This window comes from Phragmites australis, chromosome 1 (genome assembly GCF_958298935.1).
Source record: "Phragmites australis chromosome 1, lpPhrAust1.1, whole genome shotgun sequence".
Lineage (NCBI taxonomy): Eukaryota > Viridiplantae > Streptophyta > Magnoliopsida > Poales > Poaceae > Phragmites > Phragmites australis.
The window spans coordinates 2,629,566-2,650,739 of NC_084921.1; the positions used below are offsets into that span (position 1 = coordinate 2,629,566).

Genomic DNA, 21,174 nt, shown 5'->3' on the forward strand with positions numbered 1-21,174 from the left:
GTTTGCGTACATGTAGGAGGTGTTTGAAAAAGAGAGTACTGTAACATAATGATTATTATAATAATATTATAAAGTACTCTTTCTGTTGTAAATGTAGATCGTTTTAGCCTCTCAACTATTCTCTAAATATAAGTTATTCTCAAACTTCTATGTATTTTTTCTTTTTTTTCTCATCTTGCTCTTTTTAATAAATACTATCACTCTCACAAATAAATAAACTATCTTTTCTAATACAGAATAAATAAAGGATAATAAGGTCATTTGATCTATTTTTTTAATATTTGTGTATAAATCTAAAACGACCAATATTTGTAATCGGTGAAAGTATGAAATTTTAAGTTAGCTGTTGAAAATAGTCTTAGCTGATACCTAATGGATTCCTTTTTCAGTCTAAATTTTTTTCACAAAGTAATTTTATTTTTTCAGCACTTTAACTTAACAGTTTACGAAGGATTTTCAAGTTCTTTTTTTCAATAAGATACTTTTTTTTTCTTTTACGAATTCTGAAAAAAATGATTAAAAATAAAAAAAAATAAAGAGAATAAAACTGAAAAAGTAATCAGGAAAGGAGAAAGAAGAAAAATAGTTGGGATGTCTTAGCTGCTAAGCTAACGCCTAGTGCTCCTTGTCTGCAATCAGTGAAAGTATGAAATTTTAAGTTAGCTGTTGAAGATAGTCTTAGCTGATACTTAATGGATTCTTTTTTCGGTCTAAATTTTTTTCACAAAGTAATTTTATTTTTTCAGCACTTTAACTTAACAGTTTACGAAGGATTTTCAAGTTCTTTTTTTTCAATAAGATACTTTTTTTCTTTTACGAATTCTGAAAAAAATGATTAAAAATAAGAAATAAAGAGAATAAAACTGAAAAAGTAATCAGGAAAGGAAAAAGAAGAAAAATAGTTGGGATGTCTTAGCTGCTAAGCTACCGCCTAGTGCTCCTTGTCTGCAACCGACGACTAAGGCGCGCATAGTAACTTATCTGTTCTAGCTCCTACCTGTGTTCCCATACATTAAGGGCGTGTTTGGATGGTCAGCTCCCCTCGTACTTGCATCAGCGCCTGCATCAGCTTGTGCTCAGCGCCTGTTTGGTTGCCTGGATCAGCTCTGTCGCCTGCACCCGCGCGTACAAACGCACCGAGCGAGCCTGGCTCCGCGCGTACGCCGGAATCGGGCGTACGCGCCGGGGCTGGCTCGCCGGGTGCAACAAATACTGTGCGTATAATTTTTTTATTTAACTTTAGATTTTATTTAGTGGTACAAGAGTGATCCAAAAATTCTAAACGTTTTCGTGAGTAAACTAGAGCTCACTAGCAACCCATTTTAATTAATTTGATCCAAAAAATCTAAGTCAATATTTAATTAAAATTCTTCAAAAATTATAAAAAATTCATTAATATTCTTATCCTGTGATGTACTAATTCATAAAAATATTTTCAACCTAGGTTGTTTAGTAAAAAAGTGAGTTTCTTTGTAATGTAACGTATACTCGTGCGGGCAACCAAACATAATCTTTTCTCAGCCAGACTCAGCACATACAGCCAACCAAACAGACCCTCATGCATCAACTCAGCCTGACTCAACTCAGCCTGCATGACTCGTACGCACCAGGCTGAGGACATTCGGGCAACCAAACAGACCCTAAATCGGCTTCTCCTTTCTCAAAATTTTTAAACTATTTTTTCGTTAATTTTTTCTTAATATTTTTTAGTCAAACTTTTTCTTGATTGGAAATAGACGTTCAGATGGGAAATAGACGTCCAGAAATTTAGCGCTACAGTATCTCTATAGCACTTGTGTACAGCAAAATCAGTATAGTATTCTTGTGCTGGTACATATGCTATAGTATTTTTATTACAAATTAATGTTCATACTTCCACAAATTACTGTTTGCGACTTTACCTAACAACATTAGAGGAGGCATTTCGAGGAGGAACATATGTGTGCATAGAGAAACTATAGCAAAAATCTAAAATTAGATAACATATATGACCATATTTGCTGAAATAGATAACATGTCAGCGTATTTATAATTTTAGCATCCGTATTCGGCACAGTGTGTGCCGAATATGACACTGTAGACTATTTTCGGCACACAGTGTGTCGAAAATAACACTGTAGCACCATTTTCAGCACACGGTGTGCAAAAATGGTAGTGTAGCACCATATTCGGGTACGGGTCGAATACAGTGCTACAGTGCCACTTTAGAAAATAAACAGTACCGCACGTGAACAGTAACAGTAGTGCGTTTGAATTTCGTTTTTCCTCTTTTTCAAAACGGTGGTCTTCTGTTACTCCAAAAATGTTAAAACTTTTTTTACATATTCCATAATACATGTGCAACCCATTTTAATTATATTCACCGAAAAATCCTTCGTATATTTAAAACTAAAATTCTTTAAAAAAGACAACTTTTATAGCTTGTAATAATTTTTAGTGTCTCAAATAAATTCCCAAAAATCTAGAAAAAATCACTAATATTTTTCTTATGTGATAAACTAATTTCTAAAATTATTTTCAGCCCTAGTTTATATGATGAAAAAGTGAGTTATTTTGTAATGCTTCATTTACATGAAATGATAAAAATACATATAAATAAAGCATTACAAAAGAACTCACTTTTGAACGATCAAAGTTGAATGGCTTCATGCTACAGCTGCAACGATCAAAGTTGAATGCACTCTATGGCTTCATGCTACAGCTGCAACCATCAAAGTTGAATGCACTCTACGGCTTCATGCTACAGCTGCAACGATCTCTCTTTCTGATTGGCTAAACAGAGGCTTCTCTCACAAGATATCTTGCAATATACTCCTACCATTTTGGGTTACATGTAGTCAATCATTTCAAACGTTAGTTACATATTATTTTTTATTTTTGAGTTTTGATCTGAAAATAATATAGGTAATTTGTCTTGAAAGTATTTTTATAATAATATATTTTTACTATATTTTACTAATATATTTTTACTATATTTTACAAATATATTATAATAAAAAAATAATAGTTAAAATTGTGTTTTGATAAATGTATCGATATAAAAATAACACTTATTTGTACACTTATTTGTGATCAGATGAAGTGCTAGAAAAAGAAGGAAGAGCATTTCTCCCATTCCCAAAGAGTGTACAAACACAGCTTGCGGTCAGAAAGGAAATCTCCGAAGTATGAAACAATTGGGAGAATTCCATTGATTAGCTGGATTTCAATTAACTGATGTTTACCATATCCGACTTTTTGAGATTAAACAAAAGTTTGGGAACTGCAGTTTGGCGCAGCGGAGCCTGGATGCGACATGCGAGAGCAACAAGAAAGGGTTCTTCCCCGTATTGGGGCTCTTGACATTACACATTACTCTATCATAGGAATAAAAGCTACTTAGGTCATCTCTAACAGATACTTTAAAAATTTATCCCCTATAATACTATTACAGCATCCTCTAATATTATTACAGTATCTTCTATTTTTTCTATCTCCAACAACTACTATATTTCCTACCTTCCATTACTCTCCTCATCTCTTCGGGTCCACATGCATACTCCGTGAACAGTAATACGACGTCCGGTTTTCGTCCGCAAAAATACCGCCGTCTCCTCCTGTCCGGCTTCCCTGTAGCGCTGGAAAACATACCTGTTGGAGAGCGTTGCGGGAGAGTCGATCGGCAAAAGGTACATCAACAGGAATACGGCCGGCGGATGAAGCCTCCGTTGGAGATGACCTTAGCTGCTATCTATAACCACTAGAGTTATCCTTAGATCATTCCAACAGAATCGGCAAAAACCAATCCACTTCACAGTGTCGACGGATACGGACTCAAAGCGGCCACAAACAAGCTCTAGTGGATGCCGCTTCCACTGCTACAATGCTGCATATCCAGTGCTACAGCTACTATAAATTTGCAGATTCTCTCTCATACAATATCACTGTTCACAGATAATGATCGCGAATCTAAAGAGAGATGGAAAGTAATAGAATGCAAAAAATAAAGTAGCTGTTAGAGATAAAAAAAAATAGGAGTATTGTAATAGTATTAAAGGATATTATAATAGTGTTATAGAGGATAAATTTTTAAAGTATCTACCGGATATGTAGACAGATAGTCGTTGTGGCAAATGAAACAGTGTGTTTTCTTTTAACCACACCTCATATTAATCACGCGACTGAAAATCTTGGATTCTACGATTGACAATTCTTTTCTCACCGCCGATGGGATTTTGGGAGAGGGTTTCACTGTTTTGGGGCTCAGTATATGCTCTCTGGACTTAGAGGGATGCTTAGGGTAGCAGACCGACCCAACGACAGCGTCGAACACAGGGGGCGGGGTGGCGGGGATGCCTGCGAATGACGGACCGCTGGTTGGACGGGGATAGGGTGGCGAGAGCTATAATTAATTTAATAATCACAAAATTCGATGATAACTATAAATATAAAAATATTATTTTAAAAAATAAGCTATACATGGATATAATACATGTTTTTAAGTAAATAATATACTAGAAATATGGAGCGGCGTTGCCACACCTGGTAGCCCATTCGTTGGGCCTTGTAACGTTGGTTTCCTTCGCTAATTTTCGTTGGTCCTATGTATGCCCAATTTGGCAAGTTAGATGGCTTTTTCTCCGTTGTTTATATGTACCGTCATTGATATTTTGTGCAGAGGTAAATACAGTGGTTATTTAGTAGTAAACGATTTGGCCAGTAATGAAAATAGGTGAATAAACTGGAAGACCACTTGAAATTAGCAGTCCTATACTTAGTTAAAAAGATAATGGACATAGTTGTATGAGGTTTGATGTACAGATGTGACATAGTTAACGCTACAATGTTCATAGCCTTCAAAATACTCTGAAGAGTGACAGATGCTTCTAGTACTCATTCTGTTCTATGTCCATTGGATATTTGGATCATTTTTCACTTTGAAGCTGTCGTAACTGTGAAAATATTATGTAGTGAGTAATCTTCAACTTATACTAATTTTAATATATAGTTAGTCTGATAATAGGGATAATAAGTAAAATTAATATTGAAATTTACTTGTATTTGTTCTTGAATCGAGCTGCACATTCTTGAAACAACCTCTCATCAAATGTGGCATTCGCTGCTGCGTTAACTATGATATCCACTTGTTCTGCGATATCATCGGCTAGCTCAGGGGCAATGCCAATGTTGGCTTCTCTGACATCGTCCTTGATACAAAGCTGTGGTAGTCTTTCCCGTAGATTTCTTGCAAGCATTTGAACAAATTTGTGTCTTCTACCTGCATATTGCAGACAGAAACGTTATGATCATTTGGATGAAGAACAAAAAACAGTCTGGAGTACATGCTCAGAAGTACAGTTACCATACCCCGTTTTGCAATCTTTTCAATGACTGTCTTTGGCCTTGATCAACATATATATCTTGCCAACATCAGGATTTGCCCTCAAGATTCTCTATAAGAACTGATACACAGAAGAACAATGGAAATCAAGCACAGAATTAGGATTGCAATAACATAATAATTAATCCAAAGAAGATAGAGAGAGAAAGAATCAATACCTTTTGCCAGGAATTCAGTTCCACCAGTGAAAAGAAAATTCTTGCCCCCAAGGAACTGCGCGATCCCAATGCCATAACTGTGATTCGACGACGCCAAACCGGCTCCGGAATTCTTGCCATGCATCCAGAAGGAAGGCCTTGACCCACCGGAACTGCTCAATCGCTGATGACGGTTTCAGCCATGCTTATATAAAAGCAATAGAGCTCAAGAAGTTGTTGCACATAAGCATGTCTACACTTGCTTGATAAAAGAGGTAGCATTAATACCATGTCTGATAATAAGCAGATTTTCCACAAAATTTCTTTACATAAAAGTCATCTGCTGCTATTAATCTATGATTATTATTTCTTAATTTCTATATAACATTGACCAAAAAAAAACTGTAGCCAAAGTTTAGAATACACTAAGAGCACCACCTGCTACCTGTGCTCTTAACAATAAGAGGAAGAGGCACTTTCAGAACACAAATAATCAAATACAATCTACTCCGATTGAAACGAAACACGAACAATCAGAAAAACAACATGCCACCTTCATGCAGATGGATCTACGGGAAATTGGCGGTGGTGGGAAAGCTTAAAATTTTTAGGCCCATCAAGCAACCAGCAACACTATCATCTACTCAGAAATTCCCCTGATACAATTCTCTCAGGCATGCTGTATCATCAGTAAGTCCACTGAGGGTTGTTGATCTCTAGGAGCCGGCCAAAAGTTGCTAATGCATCATAAAATTTGCGGATCTTGAGATATTCCCTTATTGCAGAAACATCACTCTCTCTGAAGTCGGCATTCTCTATAATTAGTTCAATAGCACTAGTAACATAATCACCCATGCCCAGGCTCAATAGACCTTCAGCTAGCATACGGAAGGACGAAAACTATTGAACCTAGCTGATAGCGGCGGCAGGTTGGGACTTAGGCACCGTCGATGGTCACTGTGACCGGCGACATGATGCGTGCTCCTAAATCACCTAGATCTAAACACGGAAGAATTGGGGACCAGGGCAGCAGCAAGGGGATTATCACCGGTGCCTACTCCTTAATCATGTAGATCTAAATATCGAATAGTTCAGGGAAAAATAGATCAAACTCAAATCTTCACCTCGATCTACAGATTCCTCAATTGCTGCTTCGATTTGGGTTGTTTTCTTGTCGATTTTTCCTTTGGTTTCCTCGATTCACCTGCGTAGCGCCCTGGTTCTCGGCGGAGTGGCACACGTAGCTAGAGGAGGAAAGGATCACGAGCGGCCTACGCCCTGGTCGGCAGCGGATTTTCACGGGCGGCGCAAGAGGAGGGGAAGGAGAGGACGAAGAAGCGGAGCAGCGGGGAGAAGAAAGGATCAGCGAGGACTCGAGAAGCTTGCGAACACCGGCGCTCGCACTCAGTGATCTGACGGCTCTTCTTCAGGATAGTTCCATCCAACGGTTCAAATATTTTTGCAGACGTGGATCAACGAGCGGGCGAGAAATCGAGGAGCTTTAGATGTAATAATAAAGATTTATATTATCCGATACATCCAACTAACAGTTCATATATAATCCTATACAGCTAATGAAATAATCTACTTATACTATCCTATGTAGAATCGTAATCCAACATGCTGAGTGTTGTTTCCTCGAGCCTGTTACAGTAGTACGAGAATCTCTTAACGTCGCGTGCCGTCGCTGACATATGGAGTAAGACTCACACGTCAACGACGAAGTTTCCGTGACGTCTAACGTCAAGGAATCACATCCGTTCCAATAGGCATCCGCAAAGCTTGGCTCACTTTTCCATTTGACCGATTAATCGAGTTAATCCTCCCAAAAAAGTGATTCCTCTCATGAAATTAACGATCTGATGAAAATACATGCAGAAAAGTACTACAAGTGTACACCACGTTGACACGTTCCCGCTCGATGCTGGTATACCATATAACAGTTTTTTGCAACATTACAGACAACATATGCTCACGCAGTAGTTTAACATTACAGATGTAACAACTTAACAGAGTACGTAGGGCACAAAATGAGCCATCCTATTACTACAAACCAACAACCAAGTCTACGACAAAAGCAGAGCGCTAGACAAGCAAAAGGAAGAGGAACTCTTCAACTCGGTCTTCCTCCAGTTCACTTGGGAGCAGCGTCAAAGTTGTCTGGAGTTTTGGTGGTTCAGTCATCAGGTGAGGTCCAGTTCAGTTACCAGCATCACTTCCAGTTGTCGATGTATATGTGCTATCGGCGACCCTACCATGGCTTGAGAGACCAGAAGCTATTTTCACCGTAATAACTCGGAACGTCCATTCGCCCGTAGACAGATTCATCTGTTTAACAAAAGGTTTCAGTACCAGGAAAGCATTACAGAGCAATTTCAAATGACTGTTCCCATAAGAGGAGCAAAATAAACCGAACGACTAATAGAAAACTACACATGATTTTCAAGGACAGCAGGTGCAGCAAAGACTGTGGAAGCAACAACACGCAAACCGAAGTACTACCAAACTGAAAGATAGAAGACACCCGTTACATAAAGAAGAAAGAAAGAAAACGTCATAGAAACACTCGGCGAGAGGCAGGCAATACCAAGCTTGGACAACCAAAATTAAACACTCGGCGAGACGTCAACTCAAGGCCAGAAGGCTGCATGCCTGAATCACCTGTGGTATTCATGGGCTTTCGGCATGGCACGGGGGAGGGATTCCCCCTACCCTCAAAGCTCTGGCTCATGCGTTGACTCAAAGACCTTTGAAAAGGCTCTGCTCGGAGTAGACGCCCGTTGTGACAAATCAAGATGAGTGTGTTCTCTTTTAAAAAAAAAAAAAAAAACAAGGTGACTGTTTCCAGTTTCCAATCGTGTCACCAGCGGGAGACCGATCTTGCCAAACCTACCGTTCTTGAGCCGCACCAACACTTGACAGCGTCGTGCTCTACTCGTTCAGCCAAGACAAGCCGGCGATGTTAATCACCTGTCACCATATGATGTTCGAATGCCCCACCTAACAGACTGGCGGTTCACAAATGAACCGCGATTCAGTCACATATGACGAGACCGACAGCCTCTCTACCAAACCAGCAGTGAAATATGCCCAGCGTACCGCGTGCCCGTAGCGCAACAGCATAACAGAGCAGACGCACTCCGGTAGCCACAGCAGCACGAACAGCAAAGAGGCAGGAGCCAACAGTCATTGTGAAACACTGCTGCGATGAGCTATCTCAAGGTACAGGTCGAGTTTAACTTTCTATACATGACAATTAAGCAGGTACACTTCTACATTCTTTACAACATGCTCTAATGCTTTGGATAAGTTATACACAACCAAACCACATGGTTAGAGCACACTGTTCTTAGCTCCATGCTAGCGAAACACAACAGGCTTTGCTTTTCTCATATAGGTTACCTTTTGTTAGTTACGGGTAAGTAAGTTAGCAAGGTTTGCACTTCAAAATCCCCATCTTATCATAAAACCGGTGTTTGACATTAGTAGATCTTTCAGGATACCGACCTTCCGTAGCAAATGGAAGCCAGGTAGAGGTTCTTTGACCATTTGTCCTGTAAACAGATTGATCAGCAGGTGGAAACAAAATACAATATCCCTTGTCTGGAGTTCACATCACAAAAGGAGTGAGAAAAGGTCAAGTCACCTTCACATGCTGGCTGGGGAAAGCAGATGTTCTCAGGGTCTCCTGTGTTTCATCAGTAGGCTTTCTCCTAGGGATGCTCAAGATAAAAGCCGCCTGGTCCCATGTGGCAGCTGTTGCGGTGATGCGATAGCCATTGTCCCAACGCGTGTGGATGCCCTCACTCGGATACAAGAAATCAAGCTCCACTACCTACAAAAGAAATAGGTCTGTTCAAGTATTTGCTTCAGGAGTGGATCCTCGTAATTCTAAATACGACATTCGTTATATGTAAAATTCTTTCCAGATTCATTTCAGCAACAGAGAATCAAGTTTTGAGTTTCACTTCATTGCAAGGTTTGTGTACACTCAAAATCAAGGACAGTAACACGTACCTGAGCACTAAAACCAGCATTGCGGGACATGATAACTGCCCATCGGCTTCCAGCTGTCGCCATAGCTGTGACATAGAAGCCCTCCTTCCACTTTTTGTTTATCCATTTGAAGGGAAATGAATCGCTTACTTTGTAGGACTGCTGCGCATATTGTGTTCCTGGAGAACAACACTAATTCAATACTTGTTCATTTATACCAACAGCCAATTCTCCAAGATACAAGTGTTCCCATTTTGAACAGCATCCAACCAAAAACTTCTACAACTCTAGGATATAGCTTATCGGGGTGAAAGCTTAAGTCCATCTCCATCCCGGGCATGAGGGAGTTGCGAGCACAGCTCTTACAGTAGATGCTAAAGGATTTTTAATGGCTTAGATGCTAAAAGATCCCGCAGCGAGAGGGGGGGGGGGGGGCAATATGTTCTGCAGTCAAGGCATCAAGCTGAAACATTGAGATTACCTCTTGACATGATCACCAAAGAGCTGCCATTGTTCGCACCAGCCAATGCGGTGATATAGTAATTTTTCTCCCACTGCTCCATTATCCATTCCTAACACAGCACAAGCAAGTTAAAAGCTGTAACAGCATGAAACAACACCATGCAAATGACAAATGAGATATCATTGAGGATGCCTAATCAGCAAAGTATTGATATCCAACCATAAACAGAGAAAAGTAAATCCTGGAAGGTAAGACGAAACAAAATTGCTTACCTTGGGAAGAAAGTAATTAGAAAGTTCGTATACTTGAGAGGTAAAACCGGTGCCAGCATCCATAATTAAAGCCCACAGATTTGAGGAGGAGGAAACTGAACTAATAAACAAGCCATCCTCATTTCCTTTTTGAATATGTTGTAGTAATCTATTATCTGCTACATTGTAGTGGTACCTGATAAATAAATGTGGTAAGAGTAACCGTAAGACAATGGAGAATTCTCTTTACTGCTATTAAGCAGAGTTATGTGTCAAGCAGACCTCTGTTTCATAGGTCGACGGGCATTGTAGACACTAATCCACTGAGTTGCCGGCATCCCCATTCTAATCTTCTTCTTAGGTTGCTCATCATCATTTTCATCCACTATTAAGCGGCCTCTCTTCTGGCCAACCTGGTATATTAGCTGGCAGCAATCGGATCAAGCATTAGTTATTAGGCAGATAGCTTATACTACATAAATGCAATAATCTGCAGCGAAAATTTGAAAACGTGGGATCAACTACTGTACTGTTGCCTTCATGTCGCTTATAATAGCATAACACTATTTTATTCTCATGAAAGTCATAGTCAATATTTAGCGCTTCACATAGTGGAAATGAGATCAAACTGAGTTCAATTGTATGACATAACAAATCCCCCAAAAATAAAATCACAGGGTTATCCCAATGCAGTTAACAAACAACAGGTATTCTTGGGGAATAATAATTGAACATAGGCGGTGATCCAAAGCTGATGGAATCATAAATTGCTTGGCAAAGACAGAAGACATGGCCACAAGTCCTTAAGGCTAATGAAAATAGTAAAAGTAAAGAGATCACAGACGAATAATGTACCTTCTGAGCACCATCTGTGTTTATCGGTCTAATGTCTGGATTTGGACCAACAATGCCATCAAAAAGAGAGATGCACTTGGCATAATTCGGTTCTTCGTCAAATTTCAAGTTCACGACATACTCAACAAAATGCCGGAAGGGTTGTGGACAAATACCACACAAAGACTCTGGAGAGGTTGACATCTTTTTCTTGCAGACAAGAAAACCTTTGTTCTCTCCCTAAATTAATTGAAGAATGGAATTAAAAAATGCAGAAGTAGGAGTAAGAATGAAAGGAACCTAAACATCAACTAAACTAACCTGGTATCCTTGCCAAGGGAGGCGGCCACGGAGAAGAAAAATAAGTGTGTATGCAAGGGATTCAAGGTCATCTCTCCTACTCCCAGTTCTTCCCAGGTGGGCATGCACACTAGCATAACGAACAGTTCCCCTGTTTAAGAAGCAAACACAAATGAACAAAACGTTCCAATGAAGTAATGTGTGTGGTAAAGGACATCATAAGAATATTTCCAATCGAACCTAAAGATATCAGGTCTCTGATCATAATCAACATGCTGCCCCGTACCAGCATCCTTCCATTTAGTAGCTGCATTAGTACAAAATAATAAATAAAAGGTGCATAAATATCTGACACCAGATAGACATAATACAAAAGTTGGATCTGATTACAACTTACCCAACCCAAGATCAACAAGAAAAAGTTTTTTCTCTTCTAGGGTACCAGGAGGACCAAGCAAGAAGTTCTCAGGTTTCACATCACCATGGACATACCTGTCATATACACATCTTGTGATATAGTTTCAACACGACTATACAAGACACACTGAGGGCTCCATCTAAAAAGAAAACGTCAAATTACCCTTTAGAGTGCATCTTCTCCAGTATGGAGATTGCCTCTATACCTATGCAAGCAACCATCTCAACAGACATCCTGTAAAAGACAAGATTGGAAATAATCGAAAGGGTTAAATACGAGTGGTAAAGATTAATTACAAAGAATGTGCAGATACCCACGAGTGGGAATTATTATTCCAAACATCCCACAGGCTTGGTCCCAACATATCCATAACCTGCATGCAAACCGAGTAGGATTGATAAGAAGCAAATTTGTTGGCAGTTCTTAAGGAAAGAAGAACAAAAGGAGATTTCCACAAAGCAATTAAACCACATACGAGAAACCAAACTATAAAAAAATTGGTGCATATCATATATATGCGTACAAGTGAAAAAAAAAATATTGTATATCGGTATGTCCCATCCCCCAATAAATATAGAAAGTGCATTGTCCAATACCATGATGTAAAACTCGCCCTGCTTTCCTTTGTAGTGTACCCGTGGGACACCATGGTTTCCACTAAGAGTGCTGCCAAAGGGAGGTTTTCACATAAGCAAGAGAGGTTAAATGTACCCAAGAAATAACTATCACCAAAAAGAATTACAGAGAAGGGAAAAATAATGGTAAAAAATCAAATGTTCACTACTCAATACTCACTTGTATACTTGCCACTCATAAGGAGCACCATAGTTGCAACCTTTGCTGGTTTGATGTTCAAATTTCAGTGCAACCTGACAGGTATAGAAGCATGAAGATTTTGATGGAACTACGCTAGTTTCAGTTCCAACACTATGAAGCATTTATGCAGATATAGTGACCTCTAAAGAATTTGCACCAGGGTTCCGGTCCCCGAGACGAGGAGAGGAAATACGTCGACCAACATATACTTGTCCAAATCCTCCCTTTCCAAGCTTCCTTTCAAGCTTATAGGTTGGTGAATTCCCGATTTGTACCTGTTTCAAGAGCGTGCACGTGCGCATGCATCCGAAATAAATAAGCAGATAGCAGAACAAAACATGCAGCCACAAACACAAATATATATGACAACATTATGTACCCCAAATTTAAAGCCAACATTACAATGGCATGATGCGAAAAGTAATGAAGATGCATAGAAGGAATCAATTGAGCATATATCAGATAGGTCATTGGAATTCTGAACCGATATATTCAATCTGTGCCTACAGGAACAGCTATAGTACAGCTCAACACAGCACATAATAAAGTCAAACACATTTAGACACTCTCAACACCAAAAATATCTTCCAAGTTCTTTGAGCATACTTAGGTCTTATCTGAAACTCAGGAGTTTCACAAGATAGTACAATTCTGGCACAGATCACAGGGAATTCCACTGGAAACAGGGTGAAAGAACAACAACATGGCACTCAATTCAAGTGCTACTAGAATTGAACCATAACTCTGAAAATGTGGATTAAGAAATGTAACAAAGATCCATCACAGGGCAAGGCAAAGAAAAAAAATCAGCAATTCAAGACTGAGGGAACCCAAGCTCCACAACAAGTGCAAACTGCTTATATATTGTAATAGTAGTGCATAGTAACAATTTTTCAAAGGCTTAGGCTGCAGACGTAGTTATGCCCAACACATCAAGGGGCATAGCCATTTCTATGTTTTTGTTTCCTAAAATGTTAAATACAGCATATGCCCAATGGGGTGTGGAGAAATACATTATCGATGGTGTATGCATATAACATCGGCATACATGGCAATTAAGAATATTCAGTTGACCAATCTAGTTTACACAATAACAGATATGTGTGAACTCAGTTAGGCATAGCAGAAACACGGCAATGAAACAAAAGTTAAAAACACAAATGAGCAACTTTCACTCACTAAACAACACATATACAGCAGAAACAGTGCATTTGACAGCATGTTCGTTCAACCATGTTTGTGCTGCATCGACAACTTTTCGAAACCAACCATTTATTGTTAAGACCTTACTAGCTGGAATCTATTAGTTATTAGCCACTTCACCAATCATATCCTTGAAAGTCATGACCGATAATAAACTCTATAATCCATATATGTCCACAGAAAGCAGCAAGCCGACAATATTAAAATAGCAACACTTTGGGGCAATAATGAGCAGAATTCGCCTCACCCGAAACACACTAAATGCACCAAGCAACGACCAAAAAAAAAATCCATGCACCATGTGTCATACATATTCACTTCCAAAATAATAAATTAATCAGATTTCAAGATTTCAATCAGCATAACTAAATTTCTCCTGCAACTCCTGCAATCAGCCAAACCCCAAATATGGCTGCTTATTCTCCTCCACGCTAGCAACTACATGCTGCACTAAATGCGCCAATTCCAATCTAAACTCTTATACATAATATCTCACAGGTCAGAGGCATAGTCTAGTTCAGATACTTGAACCCTAGCCTAAGTTTAGATTTGTTTCCATTTAGGATCAGAAGGTCTCATGGTAGTGGGAGAGATCAGGCATACAGACAATTGCGCTCTTAGCAATTATGTGTGATTCTCTCATAAGTTTTCAAAACACATGGTTTGGGAGAAAATTTGTTGTAACAACCACTAACACAACTCAGTGTGCCACAAGCATGCCCTCTCGTTACCCATCGCTTACAAATTACCCAATTCAGCAGCAACCCACGATCGGCAGCGTTTAATCAGGCAACAGAACAGTCAGGGCCACCGGATTTCCAGCCCAGAAGATATCTCGCGCTTACCGTCTGGGGCAGCGGCGGTGCGCCCCCGTCATCGCCCGCGCCGGCGCCTCCCTTGTCCCCGCTGTCGAACTCGTCCATCTCTTGCCCCCCTTCCTCCTCCTGCTGCTGCTGCTCCTCTTCGCTCTGCTGCTGCGGCTACTCCCCCCTAGACCTCGTGGCTGGTGGCTCGGCTACTGGATTCCGCTGCTGCTGCTCTCCACGGCCTCGGCACGCGCAACCGCGGGGCGCTGCGCATCCGTCACGGGCTCAGCCCCATGGCACGCGTGGGGAGGGGAGATCGAGCGCAGCGGCGGGAGGGTATCGGCCGAGACGCAGTTGCGCTGGGCTAGGGTTTGGCCCCCGGCGGCGGATGAGGTGGTCGGCGACGACGGGAGCGAAGGCAGAGAACAAGGGGAGCAAGGAGAGGGCACGGGTAAAGGAAAAAATCCTATACTTGCATACGAACTATTCCTCGCCCTGTTCCTGCTGCTGCAAATTCCGCCTTTTGGACGAGGTTACGTAGACTACTACTTTACGTCTTTATTATAGAGTTTACGTCTCGTTAGGGACTGCATGACGAAGCATTTTTTTGGGAAGATGACGAAACACATATGAGTGAATGACAAATTATATTATGCCTGCAGATTCATTTCGGAGCAAGCTTAAGATTACTAGAGTTCTGGCTTAAGAACAATAATATATTTTCTCTTGTCAACGTATGAATTTTGGTAGCATATGTTTGCGCCCAAGCTTATAAAGTTGTTTCTTAGGTAAATCATGAGGAAAATTGATTGTCTCAAAATTGATCAATGTTTGATAATATATTTGAAATTGAGCGTATGTCTTATAGTAACAAGTTGATCAACCTTTGATAATTAGGTTTTTTTATCAAATGTTGATTAATTTTAAGATATATAATCAATTTTCCTATTATGGGTGAATGGAGCACAAGAAATTAAAAATACACAAAGATAACATGTAAAATAGTTAACAATAGAGGTGTAAGAACCTGGAAATGTAGAATATAGGAAAGATGCAATGATAGATGTTTGGTTCAGTTGTAGCAAAAACACGCGAAACTTTAAATATTGATGTACCGAGAGAGAGAGACAGTGAAAGGAGGGGAGATGTTAATTGCGTTGAAAAGGTCAAAAAAAAAATACCCATAAGCTCTTGACATTTTTATCCTCTCCTCAGAAAGTACTCGGCTTTTTTATCCTTTCCTCCAAAAGCATAAGAAAATGCAACTTTCCAAATGAAAAACGAGGCATTTCTCCATTCAAAGTTTCTCTTTGCAACTAGAGAAAAATGAAGAATTTTGACGGAATTGGGTCCCCAAAAATTATGTCCCATGTAGCCTATCAAAAAAAAATCCCATGTACCCCTTTTGGTCAAAAGAATGGGCCTCTAAAGTCTCATGGGATAGAAATTTGGAGGAACTGTTGTAACATTAGGTCCAACCAGAGGCAGACCCAGTCCCAAAATTAAGCAGGGGCGTAAGAGTAGCTGGGTCTTTGCAACTTTAGAAAAAAAATTAAATCCACTAAAGTCCAATAAAAATAAGAATTTGACCGAGGACTTTGTGTCCTCGTTGAGCCTCTCACGAGTCCGCCCCTAGGTCCAACCTTGATTATCAAAATAATCTTTTGTGTCACTTGGCGTGAATTTTTTTTTTTCAGTTCACCATCGCTTCTGATCGTGACATGTATGGTCATTCAGTAAGATTCTGATCGTGACATGTATGGTCATTTGGTAATATGAAATCTTAACAGCGTTCTAATCAAATCACCAAGGGCGTGTTTGGAACCTTTGCCCATGCTTTGTCCCGCTGGGCAAGTTTTCTCTCGTTTGTTCCCTGGCGAGCTTATCTCGGGGTTTGTGTTGGCAAGCTTTTTGCTTGCTTTCGCAGAAGAGCCAATCTGGCTCGTCGGCGTTTGCAAAGGCCAGGCTTGCTCGTGCAGGCGAAGCGAGAAAAACCCAGCAAAGGTTCCAAATACGCCGTTAAGTGCTTGCTAATGTCTCAAAATAAAATAATGATAATAATAGTAGTGCTGGTGCTTGCTAATGTCTCAAAATAAAATAATGATAATAATGATAATTTTGTTTGTAAAATCATTTGATATGTTAATTGTGGAAGTGATTTCTAAGAGAATATTGTGTTGAAATCGAGAAAAATCAGTCGGGAATCAGATGGAAGCTAGATTTTTCAGCTCCCACCTCGCTATACAAAACGAGAAGTGATTCCCGCACAGAATCACTCCCCGATCAACCCATTTGGTAGCGCTGAGAGCGATTCCGACGCGAAATCAACTCCCGGAGCTCTACCAAACGAGGCTCTAGCCTATTGGCCTCCAACCCAAAAGGTGGAAAGCAACTCAACCGTTACACCTGCTTTTTTTTTTTAAGTACCTCCTTCCCGCTCCGCTCCACTCTATGCTCGGAAAGCTGTGCCTGACGCCTAGTGTTGTACTCATAGGTAACCTTTGGAATACTTGAGTCTCTAAGCCCTTTTTATAATTTTTTGATACCGAAGATGTCGAGAGTTGGTTCTTGATAATAATTTTAGTGTATTGGTTGATAGGCGCGTGAGCAACATTTGTGGTGTACATGTGTTTGTGATGAACTCAAGAGCACATGGGTTATCCAGGTTTAAGCCTATTGAAGTATAACAATTTTATGTCCAGTATATTTTGTTATCAGTGTTGTGAACTGGTTACATATGAGTTTTTTTTACTCCTTCTTCTCCATCCCCTTACAAATCTGATCCTACTCTTTTTATATATTAGAGAAAAGGAGAGCTTACAAGTGTGTCATATTTAAAAGACTTATATCTAACTAGATATTTTATTCTTGGATCATTATTATGGAGAATCGGGTGAACTTAACTTGTTCTAAGAGTGATGCATGCCCATCCCATCCGTGAAACACCACTGCACCTACCTCCCCCAGTCGACCGATCTATCCCATCGTCGTGCGCTGCAAGTTCATCTGCCAAGCCGTCCCATCACTATGCTCTACGAGTCTACCTGTAAAATCATCTACTTGTCTGGCCGTTCTGTAGATCATGTCTCATTTGTCATGTGGCGTAAGTCGATCTGCAACACCCCACTCTGTAGCAATTAATGCTACGGGATGGGGCACTGCCCATCTGCACCGGTCACAATTTTGTTCGCTAGAGGAGGTGTTGCGGGAAGGAAAATATTTGAGTAGACATCAATAAAGCGATTAGATTATTAGGTATGGACGTACTACGACCAACATGACCACATTATATCGCAAGAAAGTTGGTCATGCAAGCCTCACGCTGGTCATGCGAGCCAAGGGATGGTGGCGCAGTTAGCCAGGGTTCAAGAAATATTCCCTGTCGGTCGCTATATCCCTCGTGAGCCCTATTAGCCAGGATGTTCCCTTACTCAATACTCCGATAGTAGCCCCCAAGCTTCCCCGTGGTCGTGGTCAGTTCTGGTCGCACCAGTTGGGCCCCGAGGGAACATAGTCCACCCAGAGAGTGGTCGTCGATGCTATTAGTTTTTAGAGTTTTGACTCTGAACTTCACATCATGTAGGGAGGTTAAGCGTTAGGAAAGAAAAGGAGAGAAAAATATTGATTGTCGCCAGGACCGAGGGACTTTCAATTCCCCATGCGCACCCCCTTGGATTTTGAGTGGTCAGATGCCGCACCGGTTGAGATTCCTCAGTACTTTCGCGAGTGAGGAGTCATGACAAGATGTGTATAAGAAACTAAGGTGTTGATGTTCAGACACAGCCACGCATGCACGATTTTGATCAAGAAGCAGCCATGAGTCCCCTTGGTAGTAAACGATAGGATCGGGGACATTTTTTGCGTTAGTTTCACCTTCCACCCAAGCGTGAATCAATGGCTGGCCGGGCTATAAAAGCAAGAGTTTACCCAGCCGACCAGCCATTAATGTTTTTTGCAAGGCAAGAAGGCAACTCTTCTTGTGGATCATAGCGTCCTTCTCCCATTCTTCGACAAGAAGGTTGATGATTTTGGAGGATTTGGGCAAGGGCCAAATCGCCTCTGACGCCGGCTCCGCTTGCTGTGGTGCCCCAGGGGAAGACAATCTCAAAATCCTACTTGCATGGTTGGAGCCGGCCACTGTCGTGCTTCCCTCGCTATAGAGAGGGTCTCCCCCTATCGCTCATGCTCGATCCCCGACCTGATCTGTTGCCTCGGTCGAGGTTATCGACATCTCCGACGAGGAGGAGGAGATTGACTAGGAACTTCTGGAGGAGGAGACCGACGAAGAGGAGAAGGGGATGATGGAAGACCATATGGGAGCCCTACGGGTTTTGGACCGTCTAGTGCGAACCATTGGTCGGTTCCCAAACCACAGAACGCCCTGATCGTCTTCAGAAAAGCATATAGCCTGATCGATCTTCATCTTCTCTCGGATTCGGGCCATGCCTTTGTCATCCTTCTGAGCTGCCTTGATCTCATCCAGAAGAGTGGATTTGATCTCCAGGTTGGCAATGAATCCATCCGTGACCATCTCGAGCCCAAGCCAGCGAAACTCATCACAAAGTGTGGAATTCCAGGGCTCGACCCTGAGACAATGGCAATGTGCTTTCCGGCTCAAGGCATCGGTGACCACATTCGCCTTGCCGGGATGATAATGAACCTCCAGTTCATAATCTTTGATCAACTCGAGCCATCTTCACTGCCTTATGTTCAGATCGGCTTGAGTGAAAATGTACTTCAAACTCTTGTGATCTGTATAGATACGGCATAAGTTCTCCATCAAATAATGACGCCAGATCTTCAGAGCGTGCACGACTGCAGCTAGCACTAAATCATATGTCGGATAATTCTCCTCATGGTGCTTCAAATGTCGTGAGGCGTAAGCAACAATCCTACATTCTTTCATAAGGACACATCCGAGACCCATGCGAGAAGCATCACAATAGACAACGAAGCCCTAGTTCACATCAGGTTGAGCAAGGACTGGAGCGATCGTGAGCAATTTCTTCAAAGTCTGGAAAGCTGTCTCACAGTCACTCGACCACTCGAAAGCATTGTCTTGCTTCAACAACTCGGTCATCGGCTTGGCAATCTTGGAAAGATTCTCGATGAACCGGCAGTAGTAGCCCGCGAGTCCGAGAAAACTCCGGATATCAGAGACATTCTTGGGATGAACTCAATTGAGCACATCCTGCACCTTGCTTGGGTCCACTGCAACACCATTTTCTGACAGAACATGCCCTAGAAATGCCACCTCTCTGAGCCAGAACTCACACTTGCTGAATTTGGCATAGAGTTGATGATCTCTGAGCTGGTCAAGAATAATACGGAGGTGCTCTACATGCTCTGCATCAGTCTTGCACTATATGAGAATATCGTCGATGAAAACCACGACAAACTTATCCAATTCCTCCATGAACACCGTGTTCATCAAATACATGAAGAATGTCGGTGCATTCGTCAATCCGAAGGACATGACGGTAAATTCATATAGCCCGTAGAGAGTCGAGAAAGCCGTCTTTGGGATATCCTCCGATCGGACCTTGATTTGATGATAGCCTAGTCTCAAGTCGATCTTCGAGAAGACACGGGCTCCGGTTAGTTGATCAAATAGAATATCAATCCTAGAGAGAGGATATTTGTTCTTGATAGTGACCTCATTCAACGAACGGTAATCAACACACATCCGCAGGGTACCATCCTTCTTCTTCACAAAGAGTGTCGAACATCCCCAGGGTGAGGAGCTCAGACGAATGAATCCCTTGGATAGCAATTCCTGAAGCTGCTTCTTCAGCTCAACTAGCTCAACTGATGACATCTTGTAAGATTTCTGGAAATTGGAGCCGCTCTAGGCATGAGATCAATTGAGAACTCAACTGCTCGTTTGGGCGACATTCCAAGCAATTCATCCGGAAAGACATCCGGCAATTCCCACACCATAGTAATACTCAATAGGTCTACGGTGGGGACAACCTTCAAAGCAAAGAGACAAGAACTGACACCCTCAAGTTTCAACTGAATCCTAGTGCCGGATGGACCATTTACGGTGATGGTTCACCGAGCACAATCCATGACAGCTTCATTTTTTGTGAGCCAGTTCATTCCCAAAATGACATCTATCCCCTTTGAGTCCATCACCAACAAGTTTGCACCAAAATGCGTCTCATTGGTATTGACCGACGCTCTGGGCACACACTGACCCACTAGAATCTTGGCCCCGGGTGCATCGATGACATATGGTGAAGTGGTGGCACTGACTTTCAGCCCGTGCCACCAGGTATATCTCGTAGCTATGAAGGAGTGAGAGGCCCCGGAATCAAACAAAACCAATGCAGGAATGACGACAGAATTGAAACTCATACTTAACGTACCCATTAGGACAGTATCACCCTCCTGAACCTCGTTTGCGTTGGTGTGGCGTGCTCGGCCACGCTTGGGGACATGGGTCACCTGAGAGCACTGTGGCGCAGACTAAACCGGTGGTGGCCTTGGGGCTGTTACCGCGGCTCCCAGCTTCGGATACACGTAATCCCGCGCATAGTGGATGACACAGCCGCACGTGTTTTGTGC

The 21,174-nt window shown here is 41.4% G+C and overlaps 1 protein-coding gene and 1 long non-coding RNA gene across 6 annotated transcripts; both read right to left on the reverse strand.

The window, feature by feature from the left end:
• Positions 1-3,194: 3,194 nt before the first annotated feature.
• LOC133915654 (uncharacterized) lies at positions 3,195-6,950 on the reverse strand. Of its 4 annotated transcripts, XR_009909372.1 has the most exons (5): positions 6,642-6,950; positions 5,539-5,770; positions 5,347-5,441; positions 5,035-5,257; positions 3,195-4,931 (listed from the first exon to the last, which is right to left on the reverse strand). It is a non-coding gene; the product is annotated as an uncharacterized LOC133915654 (long non-coding RNA). The 4 variants fall into 4 exon arrangements; XR_009909369.1 differs by having other exon boundaries at positions 3,195-5,257; XR_009909387.1 differs by having other exon boundaries at positions 3,195-5,257; positions 5,539-5,775.
• A 385-nt stretch (positions 6,951-7,335) lies between these two features.
• Positions 7,336-15,105, reverse strand: LOC133915782 (casein kinase 1-like protein HD16). Of its 2 annotated transcripts, XM_062359208.1 has the most exons (17): positions 14,644-15,105; positions 12,736-12,870; positions 12,575-12,648; positions 12,376-12,445; positions 12,097-12,152; positions 11,942-12,013; positions 11,759-11,853; positions 11,602-11,668; positions 11,383-11,512; positions 11,083-11,301; positions 10,510-10,652; positions 10,249-10,423; positions 9,995-10,085; positions 9,535-9,692; positions 9,164-9,352; positions 9,025-9,071; positions 7,336-7,845 (listed from the first exon to the last, which is right to left on the reverse strand). In XM_062359208.1, the coding sequence occupies exons 1-17, from the start codon at positions 14,719-14,721 to the stop codon at positions 7,842-7,844; spliced, it is 1,803 nt and encodes a 600-aa protein (XP_062215192.1). In that variant the 5' UTR covers positions 14,722-15,105; the 3' UTR covers positions 7,336-7,841. The 2 variants fall into 2 exon arrangements, with proteins under 2 accessions (XP_062215192.1, XP_062215109.1); XM_062359125.1 differs by lacking the exon at positions 7,336-7,845 and having other exon boundaries at positions 8,728-9,071; positions 14,644-15,104.
• Between the last annotated feature and the right edge of the window lie 6,069 nt (positions 15,106-21,174).

Excerpts from the sequence above, each read along its gene's own strand:
- LOC133915782 (XM_062359125.1), bottom strand. The coding sequence starts at position 14,721 with ATGGACGAGTTCGACAGCGGGGACAAGGGAGGCGCCGGCGCGGGCGAT. Across the intron at positions 12,871-14,643 it reads CACCGCCGCTGCCCCAGACG|GTACAAATCGGGAATTCACC; the intron begins GTAAGCGCGAGA and ends CTCTTGAAACAG. Across the intron at positions 12,014-12,096 it reads TGGAATAATAATTCCCACTC|GATGTCTGTTGAGATGGTTG; the intron begins GTGGGTATCTGC and ends TGTCTTTTACAG.